This window comes from Silene latifolia, chromosome Y, assembly GCF_048544455.1.
Source record: "Silene latifolia isolate original U9 population chromosome Y, ASM4854445v1, whole genome shotgun sequence".
Classification (NCBI taxonomy): Eukaryota; Viridiplantae; Streptophyta; class Magnoliopsida; order Caryophyllales; family Caryophyllaceae; genus Silene; species Silene latifolia.
In genome coordinates this window covers 19,197,120-19,215,767 of record NC_133538.1, presented here as the reverse complement: position 1 = coordinate 19,215,767, position 18,648 = coordinate 19,197,120, and the positions used below count along the sequence as shown (strand labels likewise).

General features: G+C 39.4%; 1 protein-coding gene across 1 annotated transcript; it reads right to left on the bottom strand.

The window, feature by feature from the left end:
- Positions 1 to 9,143: 9,143 nt before the first annotated feature.
- Positions 9,144 to 13,611, bottom strand: LOC141627693 (uncharacterized). The gene is made up of 7 exons (XM_074440920.1): positions 13,460 to 13,611; positions 13,090 to 13,321; positions 12,535 to 12,977; positions 12,113 to 12,331; positions 11,536 to 11,834; positions 9,929 to 11,439; positions 9,144 to 9,692 (listed from the first exon to the last, which is right to left on the bottom strand). Exons 1-7 carry the CDS (start codon positions 13,609 to 13,611, stop codon positions 9,144 to 9,146), a joined length of 3,405 nt encoding a protein of 1,134 aa, XP_074297021.1.
- Between the last annotated feature and the right edge of the window lie 5,037 nt (positions 13,612 to 18,648).

The window sequence follows — 18,648 nt, the reverse complement described above, 5'->3', positions numbered from 1 at the left end:
AACTTTAATTTTGAATTGAAATTGTTTTCCAATAAATGTGTTTTTCATCAAAGTTGGCAATGGGATGTAATCTTCATCATCCTCCTCCTATAAATTGAAACACAACTATAAGACAACAATTTGGCTATGTGGATAGTAGGAACTAAAAGCAATAGATGGAGCATTACTAATACCTCTAATTGTTGTGCGTCGCTAAGAGTAGCAGCATCCTGGCCAATTAACCTTTTGGCATCCTTGTCAAATATGACAAAAGTTGCAGTACAGTCCGAGTCTTGTACTTGTAACTCAATTCTATATCTGTCAGTAGTGTGGAAAATGTTTAAGTACACAAATATATTATAGTACTAAAAATATAAATATTGAACGCAAGAGGATACCTAATAATTTGAGTCTCCATTATTTTTTCACAGTTGTTGCAATAAAACTTGGAATTTTTATACTGTGACCTGGTTGTACATTTAATACATGATGGGTAATGCCACGGTCTTTTGGAAATAATATCTCTCACTTCTGCAATGCAGTAGCAAACCAAATCCTACATTCCCAACAATATGATTAGAAGGCATACATAATTTCAATATAAAACTTCCTCAGAAAGCATATTCCATAAAAGGCCATTCACTTTTTAGAAATTCAATAATGTAAAGATATACCTGCAGGTTTCCTTAAGGGCATTGACTTCTGGGACATCAAGATTAACATAAAGACTTCTTGAGGATGATGTTGAGATACTTTTATAACCAGTTATTTAAGGAATAAGAATCACCTTGTAGTAATGAATAATATAAACCTTTAAAAAATTTAGATTATGAACATCACACGCACCATTGTAGTCCTTCACCAAAAGAGATGTGATAATAATAACTTTTGTTTGGGTGCTGTTTCGTGTGGATTTTGCGCAAGGCAAGATCAGATCAGAGTTGATTTAAGTAGGGTTAACTAGCTCTAGTTGGTCTATATGTCAGGTCGTCAAGGTGAAATATAATGCTGCAAATATAATTGTAATAAAACTAATAAAACAAAGGATTTTGTACGTGGAAAACCCTTAAATGGGAAAAAATCACGGGCACCAAGCCAGGAGAGGATTTCACTATTGTATTATATTTTGCACAAATGGGTGTGATTATCTAAAAATGATATGAAAATATGTTGTATGCTATCTTCTCTTGTTGTGTCCTCAAATGATTTCCAAAGGTTCCTTATATAAGCTCTTGTTGAACGGCTGCTTTGATCCTGGCATTAATGAGGAATATTTTCCTTAATTACCCGCAATAATTCCAAATATCACGCCCTTAATTGCTGTATTAATTGCGAGATCTTCCTATTCAATGCTGTGCGTATATTCCTCTTATAATATTAGTTCCTAGTCTGATATCGTCATGATATTTTGACCGTTGTCCTCTCCATGGCCTGGTGCCTGTCTTCATGTGTCCTGATAGCCTGACGTCTTGGCACCCTGATAGTCAGGTTAAGGTGAGGTACTGATCAGGGATGTCTGCGGATTTTCAGGCCTAACAATTGCCCCTTATCTCCTTATTTTCAATGTGTCAGGATAAGAAATGAGGAGATAACTTTAATTTCTGGAAAGTTACCCAACGGTTGAATTATGCCTAATCAGTTTCTATAACGGCTACCTCCTTCAGTTTATGACGCGTGTAAATTCTGCTGCAACCTCTTCAATGATTATCCTTCCACTTGCGGTTGAAACCCTAATTTAATCTACTATAAATACCCATTCACTTCATTAAGTTAAACTCCATTAGAATAATCTCCCTTATTTCTTTCTTTTTTCTCTCTTAATAACCTTCTTCTCTAATTTTCCTTAATTTCCAGTTCCTTAATCTTCAATTAATCTTCATAATCTTTCAATAATGGCCGCAAAAAAGAAGTCTACCAGGACAGCGACTCCTGGAACCCCTCCTTCCCATAATCCCGAAGAAACTTCTTCTGAGAATTTGCCTCTTTCTTCTGCGGCTCAACCTTCCACAATCAATAAGTCGAGTGATTCTCCATTGGAAATGATCTCAATTTCCATGGTGATTTCCAGTTCAAGCCTACGAAGGCTTTAAATGAGGATCAGTCTCTTGAAAACCGCTTGAAGCCCGAGTTTGAAAAGGTGTTGAAAAATAAGGGGATCATCCCTGCTGATGTTGAAGTCTGGATCCCTGAGAATTCTCTTATCAGGGTTGACTGGGCGTGTCCTGGTTGGTTCTGTATTCACGACTGGGCTTTCAGGGTAGGTTGTAAGCTTCCTTTTTCCCCTCTTATAGTTGAGGTTATTAAGGAGATTGGTGTTCCATCTTATGAGTTGATGCCTATGGTATGGAAGGTTGTCTGTTCCGTTGAGTACCTCTGTAAAAAACACAATATCTCGTTTTCCCTTGATGATCTGAGAGCTTGTTATGCTGTCAAAACCAATAGCCCTGGCCGTATAAGTTTAAAGGTCAGGGCTTCTACTACTCCTCTTCTGAGCAATCTGGATAGCGGCCATGATAAGAATTAGGCTGCTGGGTACATATTTGTCAGGACCAATTCTATGGGTCCTGATCTTGCGTATTTAAATTATGAAGCTTGCGTTGCTGGTGAGTTTTTTAGCTTTTCTTTTACCCTGTATGTTTTACTCGTTAGTAAAAAAATAAAATAAAATTCATATCGAATCATACCTTTTATGTGTGTAGTCGATGATTGGATTACTGAAACTGAGTATCCTACCGCCAATATTTCTGCTTTCCTTGCTATTCCTCCTTTGGAGAGGTCTTGGCCTCTCTGTTGTGGGGCTGACCATCTTCCTCGTTGTCTGAAGGCTGATGGTACTGCCAGGGTGGCTAATCCTTCAAGGGCTGTTAGTGCCACTACCTCAGGCAGTAAGTCTATCTTTACTTCTTTTTTCTTCTTACTCTGGCTTCCTGGTGATGTTTAGTTTATATTGCTAATATAGTGTTTCGTGTTGTAGCCACCAGTTCATCTACTCGCTTTGCCAGGCTTGGTATGGCTGACCTTTCAGCCAGGTTGGCTAAGATTAAGGAGGAAGGCTCCCAGGGAAGCGGAGATGCTGAGCCCGTTATCGATTTAGCCGAACAACCTACTGCTCTCAAGGTCACTACTGTACCTGATGTCCCTGCTGAAATAAGTTCAGCAGCCCAGAAAAGAAAAATTGAAGATGTTGACACTTCTGCCCCGGTCAGGGAAGTGAGAGCCAGGGTGGAAAATATAGAGGCTGCCAAGGTGAATATTAGGGATTACACTGCTTCTAAGTCGGATGTCATGCTCACCCTTGACCCTGTTGAAACTGCTACTCAGGCGGTTGCTTCAGTGGATCATTCAGTCAGCCTTTTGGCAGGCGCCATGGCTGCTGTGAGGGAGGTACGTTGTTTTTACTATTATATGTATTTTGTGCATTTTGTTTGGGTATTTTTATTATTGGGGTATAATATCCGTATTCATTCTTTCTGTTTTTGGTCAGGGTGCTGCGGCCTGTCTCCATAATGCTTATCAGGCTACTTCTTTGGTAGCCAAGATCGATCTGATGAGATCGGATTATGATAGGCTGAAGTCTGAACTGGATTTTGCACGGGCTGACCTGGCTGCTAAAGCCGCTGACTTGGTGAGGGTGCAGGCCGAGAAGGATGCTGCTAAGGCTGAGGCAGATTCGAGTAAACGGTTATTGCAGGAAGCTTTGGACAGGAATGAAGAGCTCACCCATGAGAGGGATGAATTGAAGTTCAAGCTTGATGATGCTTCCCTCTATTTCTATATTAAGGGGAAGGTTGCTGCCATGTCAGAGCCTGTTGAGGCCAGGGAAAAATGGAACCCTAAAGCTGAGATGGTTTTTGCTGCTTCAAAGTATCCTGACCTGCAAAACATGGGAAATGAACAAGAGGTGGACTCTCCAGGGGAGCAAGATGTTGATGCTGATCCGGCCAGGGGTAGAAGTAGTGGTACTGTTTCCAAGGAGAAGCAGTAGTTTGATATTCTTAGTTGGTATTTGGCCCATCCAGGGGGGATGTCCCTGGACGAACAATTTTATTTTCTTTTTCTGTCTCTATTCAGGTCGGGGAGACTATCCCTGGCCTCTATGAATATTTTGGTGCCTTTGCCCCAGGGGGTAATGGCTTTATTAATATAGGCATGGTGGCCTTTTTTGGCTGATTTTGGTTTTTTGACTTTGCTTGAGCCTGTGAGTTTTGCTTTTTCCAATCCTGTTGGAGCTGTCAAAAGTTTTGTTTGGTTAACCTGCAAAGTATTTTTGATTTATCCTGTTATTTGAACTGTCGGGAGTAATTCAACCAAGTATGGTTTTTTGCCATAATGGTTGAAGAGGTGGGAAAACCGGCCTGTCATGAGCGCTTATGTCCCCTGCCTGACTGGAGGGCTTGGTATTTGGCCTGTCAGGAGGGCTTTTAGACTGATGGTCATGAGATAACACCCTTGCACCTGTCTTGCTGCGTCCAGCCGTTTGTAAACATTGGCAGTAAACCTAGTCAGGTCAGGCAATTATTTCATGCATGATTGGTCCTGACATTTACTGTATCCGGTGATGGTTACCAACTCGTCAGGCACAGTTAAGTGTAAAGTTTTGTTTCAGAATTTTGATATATAGTAGAGTAGCCCTCAATCCTGAATATTTATGCATATAACCTTCTATCATGTATAATTGTTCAAGATTCAAAAAGTGAGAGAAAATGGGATAGTTAAATATATAGATATGAGTTGCATACAGAGCATGTAAAACACGTAATTTTTCAGGTATCACGTCAGGTTGAGTAATGATATGAGTTTGTACCTGATTGTAGCCTAATCTGGTCTTTACATATGGAATATTTTTAAATGAGTTATATTCCAGGATCTTGGGATCATTTCTCCTTCTAGTGTTTGGAGCCTATATGCTCCATGTCCAACAATTGAATCAATTAAGTAAGGGCCTTCCCATGTGGGGGCCAGCTTGCCTGCTGATTTTTCTTTTTTTTATTTGGAAAAACATTGCGTAAGACGAGGTCTCCTTCTCTGAAGACTCTGATTTTGACATTTTTGTTGTAAGTCCTGGCAACTGCTTGTTGGTATGATGCTATCCTGATTTTGGCAGCATCTCTTAGCTCTTCTGTTAAAACCAGGCTATCTTGCATCAGGTCTCTGTTTGTTTCTACATTGTTCAGGCTGTACCTTGATGTTGGCACCCGTACTTCTGCACGAATGACAGCTTCACAGCCGTACACCAAGGAATAAGGTGTTTGGCCTCTTGATGTCTTTGGAGTTGTCCTATCTGCCCATAGTACTAATGGAAGTTCTTCAGCCCATCTGCCTCGTCTTCTTTTTAGCTTCTTTTTTAGACAGCTTATGACTACCTTGTTGCTGGATTCGGCCTGGCCATTAGCTTTTGGGTATCCAGGAGTTGACGTTACCAGGTTGATATTCCATTCTTGGCAAAATGCTTGGGTCTTTTTCCCCCACAAATTGGGTTCCATTATCACATACTATTTCTGATGGGATTCCATATCTGCAAATGATGTTTGTCCTGATGAAGGATATTACTTCCTTTTCAGTTACTTGCCTGAAAGAGCAGCCTCAATTCATCTGGAGAAGTAATCGGTCATAGCCAACAGGAATACTTTTTGTCCTGGAGCTACGGGCAGTTTTCCCACAATATCCATGCCCCACTTTATGAATGGCCAGGGTGCGGAAATTGAATGAAGGAGCTCGGATGGCTGATGTATGTTTGGTGCATGGACTTGGCAGGCTTCGTATTTTGATGAATATTCCAGGCAGTCAGCCCTCAGTGTAGGCCAGTAGTAGCCTGTCCTGAGAACTTTACTTGCCAGGCTCTTTCCTCCTTTGTGGTTACCACAGTGTCCATCATGTATTTCTTGAAGTACTAGTTTGGCTTCGTCAGGCTCCAAGCATCTCAGGTATGGTCTAGCCTACGATCTCTTGAATAGAGTGTTATTGATAATAGCATAAGTTGAAGCTCTAATTTTAAGAGCCCTTGCTTCGTGTCTTCCCTGAGGTAATATTCCTCGGAGAAACCAATCATAATAGGGTTTGGTCCAAGAATTACTATCCTGTGTGATAGGGTTGACTTGTTCAGGCTTACTGATGGCCGGCTCTAATAAATGAACAATTGGTATTTTATCGAAAACTGTAGGGGTAAAATTTGAACCTAGGCTGGCCAAAGCATCTACCTGGGTGTTCAAGTCTCTTGGTATTGGATCTATATCAAATAAGGAGGTTGTCTCATGTTCTTCCGTCCATTGGAATTATTTATTCTTTCTGAGGAGGTTGTAAAATGCTTTGCACCTCTCAGAGGATCTTGATATGAAACGGTTCAGGGCAGCTACCCGACCATAGATTTTTGGATATCCTTGACAGATTTGGGTGACTGTAGTTCCAGGATAGCTTTTATCTGTTCAGGGCTGGCTTTTATGCCTCTCTTTATGACCATGTATCCAAGAAATTTTCCTGCAGAAACTCCGAAGTGGCATTTTGCAGGGTTGAGCTTCATGTTGTATTTCTCCAATATTTTGAATGCTATTTCTAGATGCTTCACATGGTCTTTTGCATTTTTGGATTATACCACCATGTCGTCTATGTACACCTCCATGATATCACCTATTTGGTCTTTAAACATCATGTTGACCAGGCGCTGGTACGTTGTCCCTGCATTCTTCAGGCCGAAAGGCATGGCAGTGTAACAATATATGCCTCGGTCTGTAATGAATGCAGTACTTTCCTGGTTAGTAGGGTGCATATTTATTTGATTGAATCCACTGGAAGCATCCATGAATGTCAGCATCTCATGGCCTGATGTGGAGTCTACCATGGCATCAATATGGGGTAAAGGAAATGGATCTTTGGGACAAGCTTTGTTCGGGTCAGTGTAGTCTACACAGACTCTCCACTTTCCATTCTTTTTCTGCACAACAACCACGTTAGCCAGCCATTCAGGGTACATTACTTCCCTGATCATTCCCATATCCAAGAGTTTTTCCACTTCCGCATTAATTATGGCATTTCTTTCAGCTGCAAGTTTTCGTCTGTTGTACAGGCTTAAAAGATAGGTCAACATTGAGTTTATGTGTAATTATATCAGCACTAATTCCAGTCATATCAAAATGTGACCAAGCAAACCAAGATGATTTATTTTTAAGAAACTTTACCATTTCGGGCCTGACACTATCTGGGGCGTCAGATCCTACAAAAACATACCTGTCAGGGTACTCAGGGTCCAGAATTACCTGACATGTTTCCATTCTGGGAGGTGCTACATAAGTGCTCCTGACAGGGTACTGTAATTGCTATGCAAGGGACTTACCTGCCTTGGAAGGCTTCAAGGCTGTTGTGTAGCATTCCTGGGCTGTCTTGTGATCCCCTTTGACTGTGGCTATGCCCCAGTCTGTCGGTATCTTGATACACTGGTTATAGGTTGATGGTACGGCCTTGACATTATGAATCCAGGGTCTACCCAAGATCGCGTTGTAAGATGACAGGTAATCAAGTACTCCAAATTTCTCATAGGATGAGACTCCTTCAACGTAGGTTAGAAGGTGGATTTCTCCTAGAGTGCTTCTAGTCTCTCCACTGAACCCTACAAAGACGCTGGATTTTTTGGTGGTTTGGTCCTCGTTAATTTTCATGGCTTTCAGCACGTCAAGCATGATCACGTTTACTAAACTGCCTCCATCTACCAGGATCCTTCGTACTGTAGCGGTTCCAATCTGCATAGATATTACCAGGCCATCATGATGAACATCGGGAATACCTACTAGGTCACAATCGTTAAAAGTGATTGTTGGGATATGATTTGGTTTGCAGGGTGAGACAGTCATTGGCATCCTTGCAATCTTTTTTGCTGCTGAACTGGTCAGGCCGCAGATTTCTGATCCACTTTGCCCTGGTTCACATTCCTGCTTGTGCTCCTCGTCCTCTTTGCCCTGATTCACATTCCTGCCTTTCGTCTTGATCAGGTCTTTTAAGTATCCGGATTTCAGAAGATAAGCCACTTCTTTCCTCAGGGTGAAACAGTCATCGTCGTGTGTCCAATGTCCATGTGGAATTCGCACCATTTGGAATTGTCCCTTCTAGGGTTGGGATTTTCCGACTTCCTGGGCCATCTGACTACTGATCCCATGTTGTCAAGTCTCTGGATTAATCCTGCAATATCAACACTGAAGTTATGTTCGGAAATAGGTGGAAAATTTTTAGCCTTACCTTGATACTCATGAACCAGGTTAACTTCTGAATGATCTGGCCTGGAATATGGAGTAGGCCTGTAGTTGTTTCCTTTGTTGCTTTTCCTGTTGCTCTTTTCATAATCCTTTGGTCCACTGGGTGATCCAAGTTTGTAGCTCTTATCTTCTTCTAGCCTGACAAAAGCAAGAGTTTTGGCCTGTACGTCTTCGAAGGTATGGTAGGGATACTTAGTGAGCTCGATGTATAAGTCGTTGTGTGGTAGCAACCCCTGCCTGAATGCCTTCACTGCTGTTCCAACGTCACATTTGGGAATGGATACTTTCTCTTTGTTGAATCTTGCAAGCAATGTCCTGAGAGTTTCATCAGGCTTCTGTGTAATTCGGTAAAGGTCACTGGATCGTTTCTCCAACTCCCTGCTACTCGGAAACTGCTGGTTGAAGCTATTGATCAGGATGGCGAAGGAATGGATGCTCCCAGTTGGCAGGTTGATGTACAATTGTAGAGTAGGGCCGGTCAGGGTCATTCCAAATCCCTTACACATGCAAACTTGTCTGAATTCGCTAGGAATAGATGCAGCCAGCATTTTTTGCTTGTAGAGAGTCACATGATTTTGTGGATATGTGGTTCCATCATAGATTTTCATGGATGGGACCACAAACTTCTTTGGTAAATCTACTTTTGCTATTTCGTCTATGAAAGGCGAATCAGCATAGCTGTCAGGGGCAGCTTCTTTCATGCTGGCAGGTACTCCAGGTATCTTGTCGAATTTTTCATTAAGTTTCTTGATCTCTGAACTCGCCATCATGATGGTCTGCGCCGATTCATCGGGTTTTCATTGTCATTCTTTGGTTCACCATCACCATCAATATTAATAAATTTTTTTTTGGTAAAAGGTAAGTATATTGATATCAAAAAATAATTACAACATAGAGTTCTCGGAGATATACAAGAAGAGCAAACTAGTTACAATGATGGATCCACCTGACATCTCTATCAGATAGTCCTGAAGTATTTTTGGCCCAAAATCTCATCACAACATCCTTGATAACTTTCTTAACTATATAATCAGGTCGCATGACATAAGCATCAATTCTAACTTTGTTCCGAGCATTCCAAATAGCGTAAGTAACTCCAACATGACAGGCTACAATAATGTTCCTCTGTAGTTTACTTCTCATCCTCCCATTGGCAGCCCAATATGATAAGTTGCTGGCTGTGAAGTGCACTCCAAGACGTTTTTGTATACTGCTGATGCATTGCAGACTGAATGGACAATTGTAGAAGAGATGGTCATGATTTTCATCAGCTGCAAGACAAAGATAACAAGTAGGATCATGGCAAAACCCCATCTGCATCATACGATCTTTCGTAAGCAGTCTTTTGAGTTGAACAGCCCAAAAAATAAACGACCATTTAGGTACATTCATGATATTCCAGCAGACATGCCTCCAAATAGCCTTAGGCCTGATCTGTCTCATCCAATTATACCCCTCAGAAACAGTGTACTCCTGATCAGACGATAACCAACAATCATTAGTGTAATCTTGCTTAAAGAAGGACATAGAGTGAGCTTTTTTTTTCCACGTCCAACTACAATCAAGAGGAGGATCATAGTTGGACCAATGAACACCTTTCATATAAATATGATTAATCCAACGAACCCAAAGGTGATCCTTCTTTTTAGCAAGCCACCAAATATATTTACCAAGCAAAGCTCTATTCCAGGTTTTCAAGTTCTTGATACCCAATCCACCTTCATCCTTAGGACTGCAACAAGCATCCCATCTGACATTAGGCGCCCTTTGATAAGAATCTTACCACTCCATAAAAAATTCCTACAAATGGACTCAATCTTATTCATAATACCATTAGGAATGAGAAACATACTAGCCCAGTATGAGTGCAAAGAAGTAAGCACAGAGTTAATGAGAGCAAGTCTGCCAGAATATGATAACTGTCTCGTACCCCAGGATCTAATCCTAGCAGTAATTCTGTCCGTGAGCTGCAAGCCTTCATTCTTACTCAGTTTATGGGAAGAGATGGGAACACCAAAATATCTGAATGGGAGTGTTCCTTGTCTAAAGCCAGAGACTTGTATAATATCAGCCATAACTTGATTGGATACTCCATTAAAGTATATATCTGACTTCTTCCTATTGAAACAAAGACCACTAGCCTTGGAAAAAGTGGAAAAAGCTTTCAGCATCCACATAATTGAAGGGGCAGTACCCTTAGAGAAAAGAAGCAAGTCATCCGCAAATAATAAATGGTTCAATCTGAGAGGATGACACAGAGGGTGGAACCTGAAATCTGCCTGAGAGCTAATAACACTGAGGATCCTAGACAAATACTCCATACATATGGTAAATAAAAGGGGAGAGAGGGGGTCTCCTTGTCTGAGCCATCTTTTGCCCTTGAAAAAACCAAAGCTATTACCATTTAAGGAAAGAGAATAAGCAGTAGTAGTGACACAGGTCATGATTTTATCAATGAAGGCATTAGGAAATTTAAGAGCAACCAACATACTGTGAAGGAAGGACCATTCAATAGTATTATAGGCTTTCCTTAGGTCTATTTTGATGAGACACCTAGGAGAAGCACTTTTCCTCTTACAAAGCCGCACAAGATCCTGACATATGAGAACATTTTCAACTATATTCCTTCCCTTGATGAACCCACCCTGATTGGGACTGATAATATCAGGGAGCACTTCACTTAATCTCGCACACAACAGCTTAGCAATGCACTTATAGATAATGTTACAACATGCTATGGGTCTAAATTCAAGAACACTGGTGGGATTAGGAACTTTAGGAATGAGTGTAACAAGTGTAGCATTCAATTGCTTCAAGAGCTGACCTGTATTAAAGAACTCAGTAATAGCAGCACAGATATCATTACCTATAATAGCCCAGGAATCCTTGAAAAACTGGCTGGAATAGCCATCAGGGCCTGGAGCTTTAGAGGAAGGTATAGAAAAGATGCACTGCTTGATCTCATCAGGGGTTACAGGTCTCAAAAGCAGGGAGCTATGATGTGCAGTTATTACTTTACCAGTTCTGACCGTAGGGATATGAACTTGAGAGGTATGATGACTGGTGCCCAGGAGGTCATTATAAAACTCCAGAAAAGCAGATTCAATATGCACAGGGTCCTTATGCAGTGTACCATGAATATCCTTAATACTTAGAACCTTATTCTGAATATGCCTAGCCTTAATCTGTCTGTGAAAGAAACCAGTGTTCTCATCCTCATCTTTTTTTTTTTTTGGGAAAATGTAAGTTCTCATTAAAATAATCAATAGTCCCATACAACCATACTTCGAGTCTTACTTGAACCAGACTCAATTACAACTTATATGCTCTACCCATGCTAATACAGACGCATTTTTAGTACGAATGCTACATTGTGATAAACGATTTTGAACATCACACTTCACCCTTCCTGCAATAACCTGAGGTCTAAACACATATCCCTCTATCCTGCTACAATTCCTGCTATACCAGATATGGTACATCAGGCTAGCAAGAATCATGGCAATAATTTTCTTTTTACAAGCAGAGGCTTGTCTCCACTCAGTCCACCACCTGATAATCTGCTGCATAGGAAGTCTGTGACAGCACCATGCAGAGACCATATCACTACACTGCCTGCTAAATGTACATTCAAGAAACAAATGATTCAAACTTTCCTCCTGCAACCCACATAAGAAGCACTTGTTTTCAGAAATGATGTGCATCCTGATAAGCCTGTCCTGTGTCAGTCATCCTCATCTTTAAGCCAATCAACTTTAGCTTTTTGCCCCAGGAAGCTCATTTGAGCCTTATGGAGAGTGTTATAATTATGAGCAGCTTGTTGTTCAGCTTCCCTGAGACTCATATCGTGAGGATTGAGGTGTAATTTTTATTGCAGACTATCCAAAAGGAACCTGGCCAGTTCAGCAGCTGTATCAATATCAGAGAACTTCTGTTTGTTGAGAGCTTTCAAAGGATTCTTAAGATGTTTCAACTTAGTCACCACTTGGAACATTCTACCACCAGCAATGTTTTTGGCCCATTCAGACTGAACAATGATGGGAAAATCTTTGGATTGCCCCCACATATTAAAGTACCTGAAGGAAGATTTTCTGATAACAGGTGCTTCAGCTCTATAACAAATGCAGGGATTATGATAAAAAAGGCCTTCATTCATAAAATAGGCATAAGAATTGGGGTACATTTGCAACCAATCATGATTAATGAGAAAACGATCTATTCTGGAAAAACCCGAGTAGAAGGATCTTGTTTGTTATTCCAAGTATAAAAGGAACCTTGAGCTTTGAGATCCACTAATTCACAATACTCCACACACAGCCCAAAATCCTCAATCTCACTCCACAACACAGTACTGCCAACTCTCTCATTAAAGTGAATAATAGCATTAAAGTCCCCTCCAACACACCAAGCTAAGTTGCAACTATCCTTCAGAGCTTGAAGTTCCTGCCAAAGCTGTAATCTCTCAGTGTCAGAATTAGACCCATACACCACTGTAAACCAGAAATGATCCCCAGTCTGAACATCAGTAACATCCACAGTGATTTGCTGATCATAAGATTGCACCAAAGTAAAATTGAAAATTTGAGGCAACCAAATGACCCAGACTCTACCCTCAGGATGATGCATATTATTATTGATACCATACCACCTTTGACCAAGATTATTAAGCACAGTAGTAAAATTATTAGACTTAACCTTAGTTTCAACTAATCCATAGAGGCCTATTTTATTCTGATGAAGAAACCATTTAATATCAGCCTGTTTATTTAAACTATTAATACCCCTAACATTCCAACATCCAATATTATCCATGCTCATTGATATTTGGATGCTTTGGAGGTCCCCCTTGACTACTTGACTCAGTTACTACCTTAGTTGGACCCCTGGCAGGAGACCCCCTTTGACTAAGTTTCTCAGAATGTACCTTGGTTGATTCTTTTGAAGGAGATCTAGGAGGAGAGGACAGAGCAGCAGCATAAGTAATATCAGAAGACACTCTGGAACCCATTCCTCCAAGATCAGGTGCTAAAGACTCAGTAGGCACCAGAGGAGCAGTAGATGGAATTGGAGCAGTCACACCAGGTGTAGGCCTCACCACAACCCTAGGCACCACAGGTTTAGGTTTTCATACCTGAATCACCTTTGGTTTAGGTTGAGAAGGGTTAGAAGGTTTCCTGTAAATACTTTGGTGATGTCCAATCCCCTTACACAGAGTGCAAATAACGGACTTCTATTCATACTCCACAAGCACACAATTCTGACGACCATGTTCATCATTAAAGAACAATTTATCAGGGAATTCCTGTCCCACTTGAACCTCAATCATTAATCGAGCATAGCCAAGTCTGGTTTTGTCTAAAGTGGCAGTATCAGCCCTGACATATTGCCCCATGAGAGAAGCATGTTTGATTAAACAGTTCTCCCCCAGAACTTCAATCCTAAACCACATAGTCTAACCCAAATTGGCACACTTTTAACAGGAGATTTAGTTAACAAGGCGTCCTCAGTCCATGGTTGCACAACTATGGGTTTATTATCAAACATAGGGTAGCCCTGTTGCAGAACAAGGTTTTTGCACTCTAAGGTGGGAAAACGAACAATAAACACACCATTAGGGAGAAACGATATCTTATCATAGTGATATTGACCCCAAAGACGTTTCACATGACCCGATATTAATTCCCACGGTGGATTGCCCCCCAGCACATAGCAGATAACAGCCATACTCCAATATTCAATTTCAGATTTCACATCATCAATAGTAAATTGCAACGTACCAGCTTTGGGCGATGAGGGTGGAGTGGGGTTTTTCTTACCATGATGAACTTCTTGCCAACCATCCCCTTGCTCATCCTCACTGCCAATTTCACTAGCATCTTCAACAATAAATGTACTTTCAGTGGATTCTTCCTCAACAATATCATTCAGATCAACTTCTGGAATCCCCACAATCTCATTAACAGATTTTGTCCCTTTGGCATGTGCAGATTGAGGAACCCCCAATGAAGTAGACGCCGAATGATCCATTAACGGAGAGAACCCTAGATATTGATAGCGTAAGTTTGAGAATGAAAGACGAAGTCTTGCTTTTGATTTAATTTTTGATTGTTTTTGAGATGTTTTAGGTGCAGCTTTCCTTGCCATAGTGCAATGGAGAACTAGAACCCTAGAGAAAAAGCAGAGAAACCTCTCTCTAAATTTAGAACCACTTGGGCTCCCAAAACTGGAAAAATCGATGTTTTTGATGATTGATGCAAATGGGGTTCCTGACTGGAATCTAGAGCCTGCTCCTTGGGTTTTCTCTAATTTTTGTTTCAGAGCTGACTCAGATTCTCTTAATTGCAGGATTTCTGCTTCAGTTTGGGCCACTTTATCTTTCAAGCTTTCCAACTCAGCGATTTGTTGAAGAGCTGCGTTCAGTTGTTCTTCAATGGTAGGTTGGGCCATTTTTGTAGGATTTTTGAATTTTTGTGAGATGAGAAAAAAGGATTTAAATAGCTAGATGCCCCACGGTGGGCGCCAATTGTTTCGTGTGGATTTTGCGCAAGGCAAGATCAGATCAGAGTTGATTTAAGTAGGGTTAACTAGCTCTAGTTGGTCTATATGTCAGGTCGTCAGGGTAAAATATAATGCTGCAAATATAATAGAAATAACAGTAATAAAACAAAGAATTTTGTACGTGGAAAACCCTTAAATGGGAAAAAACCACGGGCACCAAGCCAAAAGAGGATTTCACTATTGTATTATATTTTGCACAAATGGGTGTGATTATCTAAAAATGATATGAGAATATGTTGTATGCTATCTTCTCTTATTGTGTCCTCAAATGATTTCCAAAGGTTCCTTATATAAGCTCTTATTGAACGGCTGCTTTGATCCTTGCATTAATGCAGAATATTTTCTTTAATTACCCACAATAATTCCAAATATCACGCCCTTAATTACTGTATTAATTGCGAGATCTTCCTATTCAATGTTGCACGTATATTCCTCTTATAATATTAGTTCTTGGTCTGATATCGTCCTGATATTTTGACCGTTGTCCTCTCCATGGCCTGGCGCCTGTCTTCATGTGTCCTGATAGTCTAACGTCCTGGCACCCTGATAGTCAGGTTAAGGTGAGGTACTGATCAGGGACGTCTGCGGATTTCCAGGCCTAACAAGTTCCATCAGTAAGTTTTTCCTTTTGCTTTTGATAGTCAGAACGACATTGATCCCATAATGTAACTCTTACTCGTTCACCCCTTTAAAAATTAAAAGAGTTAATTATATTACCAGAGTAAAAAAAAAGATATTTGAATCTAATAGAGAGTAGGAGTACCGTTTACCCTTCATCTTCAATTTCAAGGGCAAAATAGTTTGGTTTTACATGTTCTCTCTTCACCACACCTATTAAATCTACAAATAATAAAAAAAGAAGGTTAATGAATACTATCTATATAACAATTCATAAAATCAATATATCTAAACTATACACTTACCTGTTAAAACTGAATGATTGCCTCGCCAATTACTTATATTGTGGAATTTTAGGAAGTCAAACCTATGTTTTGGTATTATAGCTTCATCTGATTCGAAGACCTTGATATATGTGTTGTATAAGAATTTAATCATTAATTTATTGTCACCCACGATACGATAATCAGGTTTATTTGGGAGAACCTGAAATCTCTTGATTAAATGGATTTTTTCATCAAAAACCTTTGCAGAGAATCAATCCCAATTGAAACTTGGAATAAATGCGTAGATATAATTTCCCTACACGAGATCAAAAACAATATACATATTACATGGAGTTTTATAATGTGTTATAATAAAAAGCTAAGATAAGAGGTGTAGAGTCTAAATAAAGATATACTCAAGAGGAGGGGGGGGGGGGGGTGAATTGAGTATATAAAACTCTTGCCCACTTTTTCTATTTATTGATAATTTATTAATCACTCGATGTTTATTAATTAAACTCGACTAATTAATTTATCGTATGTATGATAATGAAACAATAAATGCGTAAATAAAGTAGACACACAAAATTTTGAAGTGGTTCAGTTTCACAAGTCGAAACCCACCACCACTATTCACGATTAATAACTTTAGTACCTTCCTACGGATTACAAACTTATCAATCTAACTCGTACAACTAACTATAGTTGTAAATCGATTTGAGTATCGTTAAATACTCGATGTTTGGGCTAAATTTTGCATAATAGGAAAAGCCCACTTAGTAAAGTTGTTAAGAGAATGGGCCTTGAAGAGAGGTATGGTGGAAGTAGAGTCCACGGGTGGAGGAAGGATAGGTGGACCAAGATGCGTATGAAGGGAGACGGGACCCACTGGGAAGGCGTCCGTATTTAGGAAAGGGTTCAGGGAGAAGTCAGGGAGATCGTGTGTTATGGCAAGAGTTATTATGGAAGTTGTATTCCTTTCCATAATCAAGGTAGGATACATCTAGGATTCTTACCCTATAAATAGCCAAGGAAGCAATCAAAGGAGGACACTCAAGATCTCACAAACACAATACCTCGTGCTAGAAAGATTTGCATTACGTCTCAATTGTATTCATCTTCTAATTCAAAGCTAGTGCAATATTTAGCAGGGTACCGTCCCTCCCACGGTTGTTCCCACATTGGGTTTTTCGCGTCACCAAATCTTACGTGTCAATTTACATTACGTACACTACTACAAATCCAGGCAACTATAATGCCCCTTTAACAACGCTTATCCACGAAAATCACCATAGACGTTGTAGAACGGACGGCGCGAATTTTACTAAAACTAATTACAGCGGTTATGGTTCCATAACCATTGTTATAGGTTTTAACAACGGTTCAAACACGCACAACCGTTGTTGATAATTTGGCGTAAATTTGGCGCAAAGTTAGTGAAAAGTAATTACAACGGTTATTTATAAACCCGTTGTTAATACTTTTTAACAACGGTTTACTATGGACCCGTTGTTAATATTTTCTGTAATGACAACGGGTTTATGTTTAACAACCGTTGTCAATACTATCCATACTATAAACCACACAAACACATAGATCAGCTACAGCCACACCACACAAACCCTAACACAAACACAATAAACATACACAAACACAAACACACTTTCTCATCGTCTATTTCTCTCTTCCTCATCGTCGCTTTATCATCTCGCCGTCACTGTTGGTTTCATCATCTCTTACTTTCTCTAATTATCAGGTAAATATGCATGATTTAATTTAGGTTTTGTCATCTCAGTCATTTTCTTTCTCTAATTATTTCATTTGCATGTGTTTTGTCACTGTTGTTTTTCTGCGTTTATTAGCTTGTAAAACAAATTAAATAAAATAAAACAAAGAAGAAGCAAGATGATAGAGAGGAATGCATGATAAACTTAATATATATATATATATATATATATATATATATATAGAGAGAGAGAGAGAGAGAGAGAGAGAGAGAGAGAGAGAGAAAGGATCAACTAAGGCCACTTATATATTTGAGTCCATAAGTCCTTCTAAGGGCCATTGGATGGTGAAGATGGATGGCCAAGATCAACCTCCAAAAAGTGTGTTTATGGACTAATATCACTCATTCTCTCCTCCTTCACTAATCCTTCTAATTAATCACTAATTCACTATAACTTCTTTTCCTCTCATCCACTTCTCTCACATATCACACAACTCATCTTCTCTCTAAAATCCCAAAAAATAAAAACCCAAAAAATCCAAATAAATAAAAAACACCAAAACCCAAATAAATAAATAAAACCCAAAAAATCCAATTAAATAAAAAAACCCAAAAAATCCAAATAAATCAAAAAACCCAAATAAATCATTCATTCTTCTCTTCCTCATTCACCACCACCCACCACTATCCCACCCGACACCAACTCACCACCCACCACCGCCGCCACCCACACCGCCACCGCACCGCCACTTTTTTTTTTTTTTTTTTTTTTTGTTCACCTCGTTTTTTTTCGTTTGGTGTTTATTTTTATGTTTTGAGTTGTTTTTTCCATTCATTTTTTTTGTTGTCTTTTATTTTCTTTTATTTTGTTACTTCTCGTTTTTTATTCATTTTCTCAAATCTCTTCTTGTTATACTTTTTTTTAAAGATTTCGGGTTTTAAATCTCTTTTTTTTTTATGAGATACTTTTTTTTCATCTAAGATCTACTAAAATATTTTTCATAAAATTTGTTGTTTTAATCTTAGCCATATAAAAATTCTTATAATTTGTTGATTTTAATCTTATAATTGACTAAAGTTATACAAAAATGGACTAAAGTTATACAAAAAAAGACTGAAGTTATACAAAAATTGACTAAAGTTATACAAAGAATGGACTAAAGTTATACAAAAATGGAGTAAAGTTATACAAAAATGGTCTAAAGTTATACAAATATGGACTAAAGTTATACAAAATTGGACTAAAGTTATACAAAAATGA

Excerpts from the sequence above, each read along its gene's own strand:
- LOC141627693 (XM_074440920.1), bottom strand. The coding sequence starts at position 13,611 with ATGGGGCAATATGTCAGGGCTGATACTGCCACTTTAGACAAAACCAGA. Across the intron at positions 12,978-13,089 it reads CTGCCAGGGGTCCAACTAAG|GCTGATATTAAATGGTTTCT; the intron begins GTAGTAACTGAG and ends TTAAATAAACAG. Across the intron at positions 9,693-9,928 it reads TAAGGATGAAGGTGGATTGG|GAGTACACTGTTTCTGAGGG; the intron begins GTATCAAGAACT and ends TCGTCTGATCAG.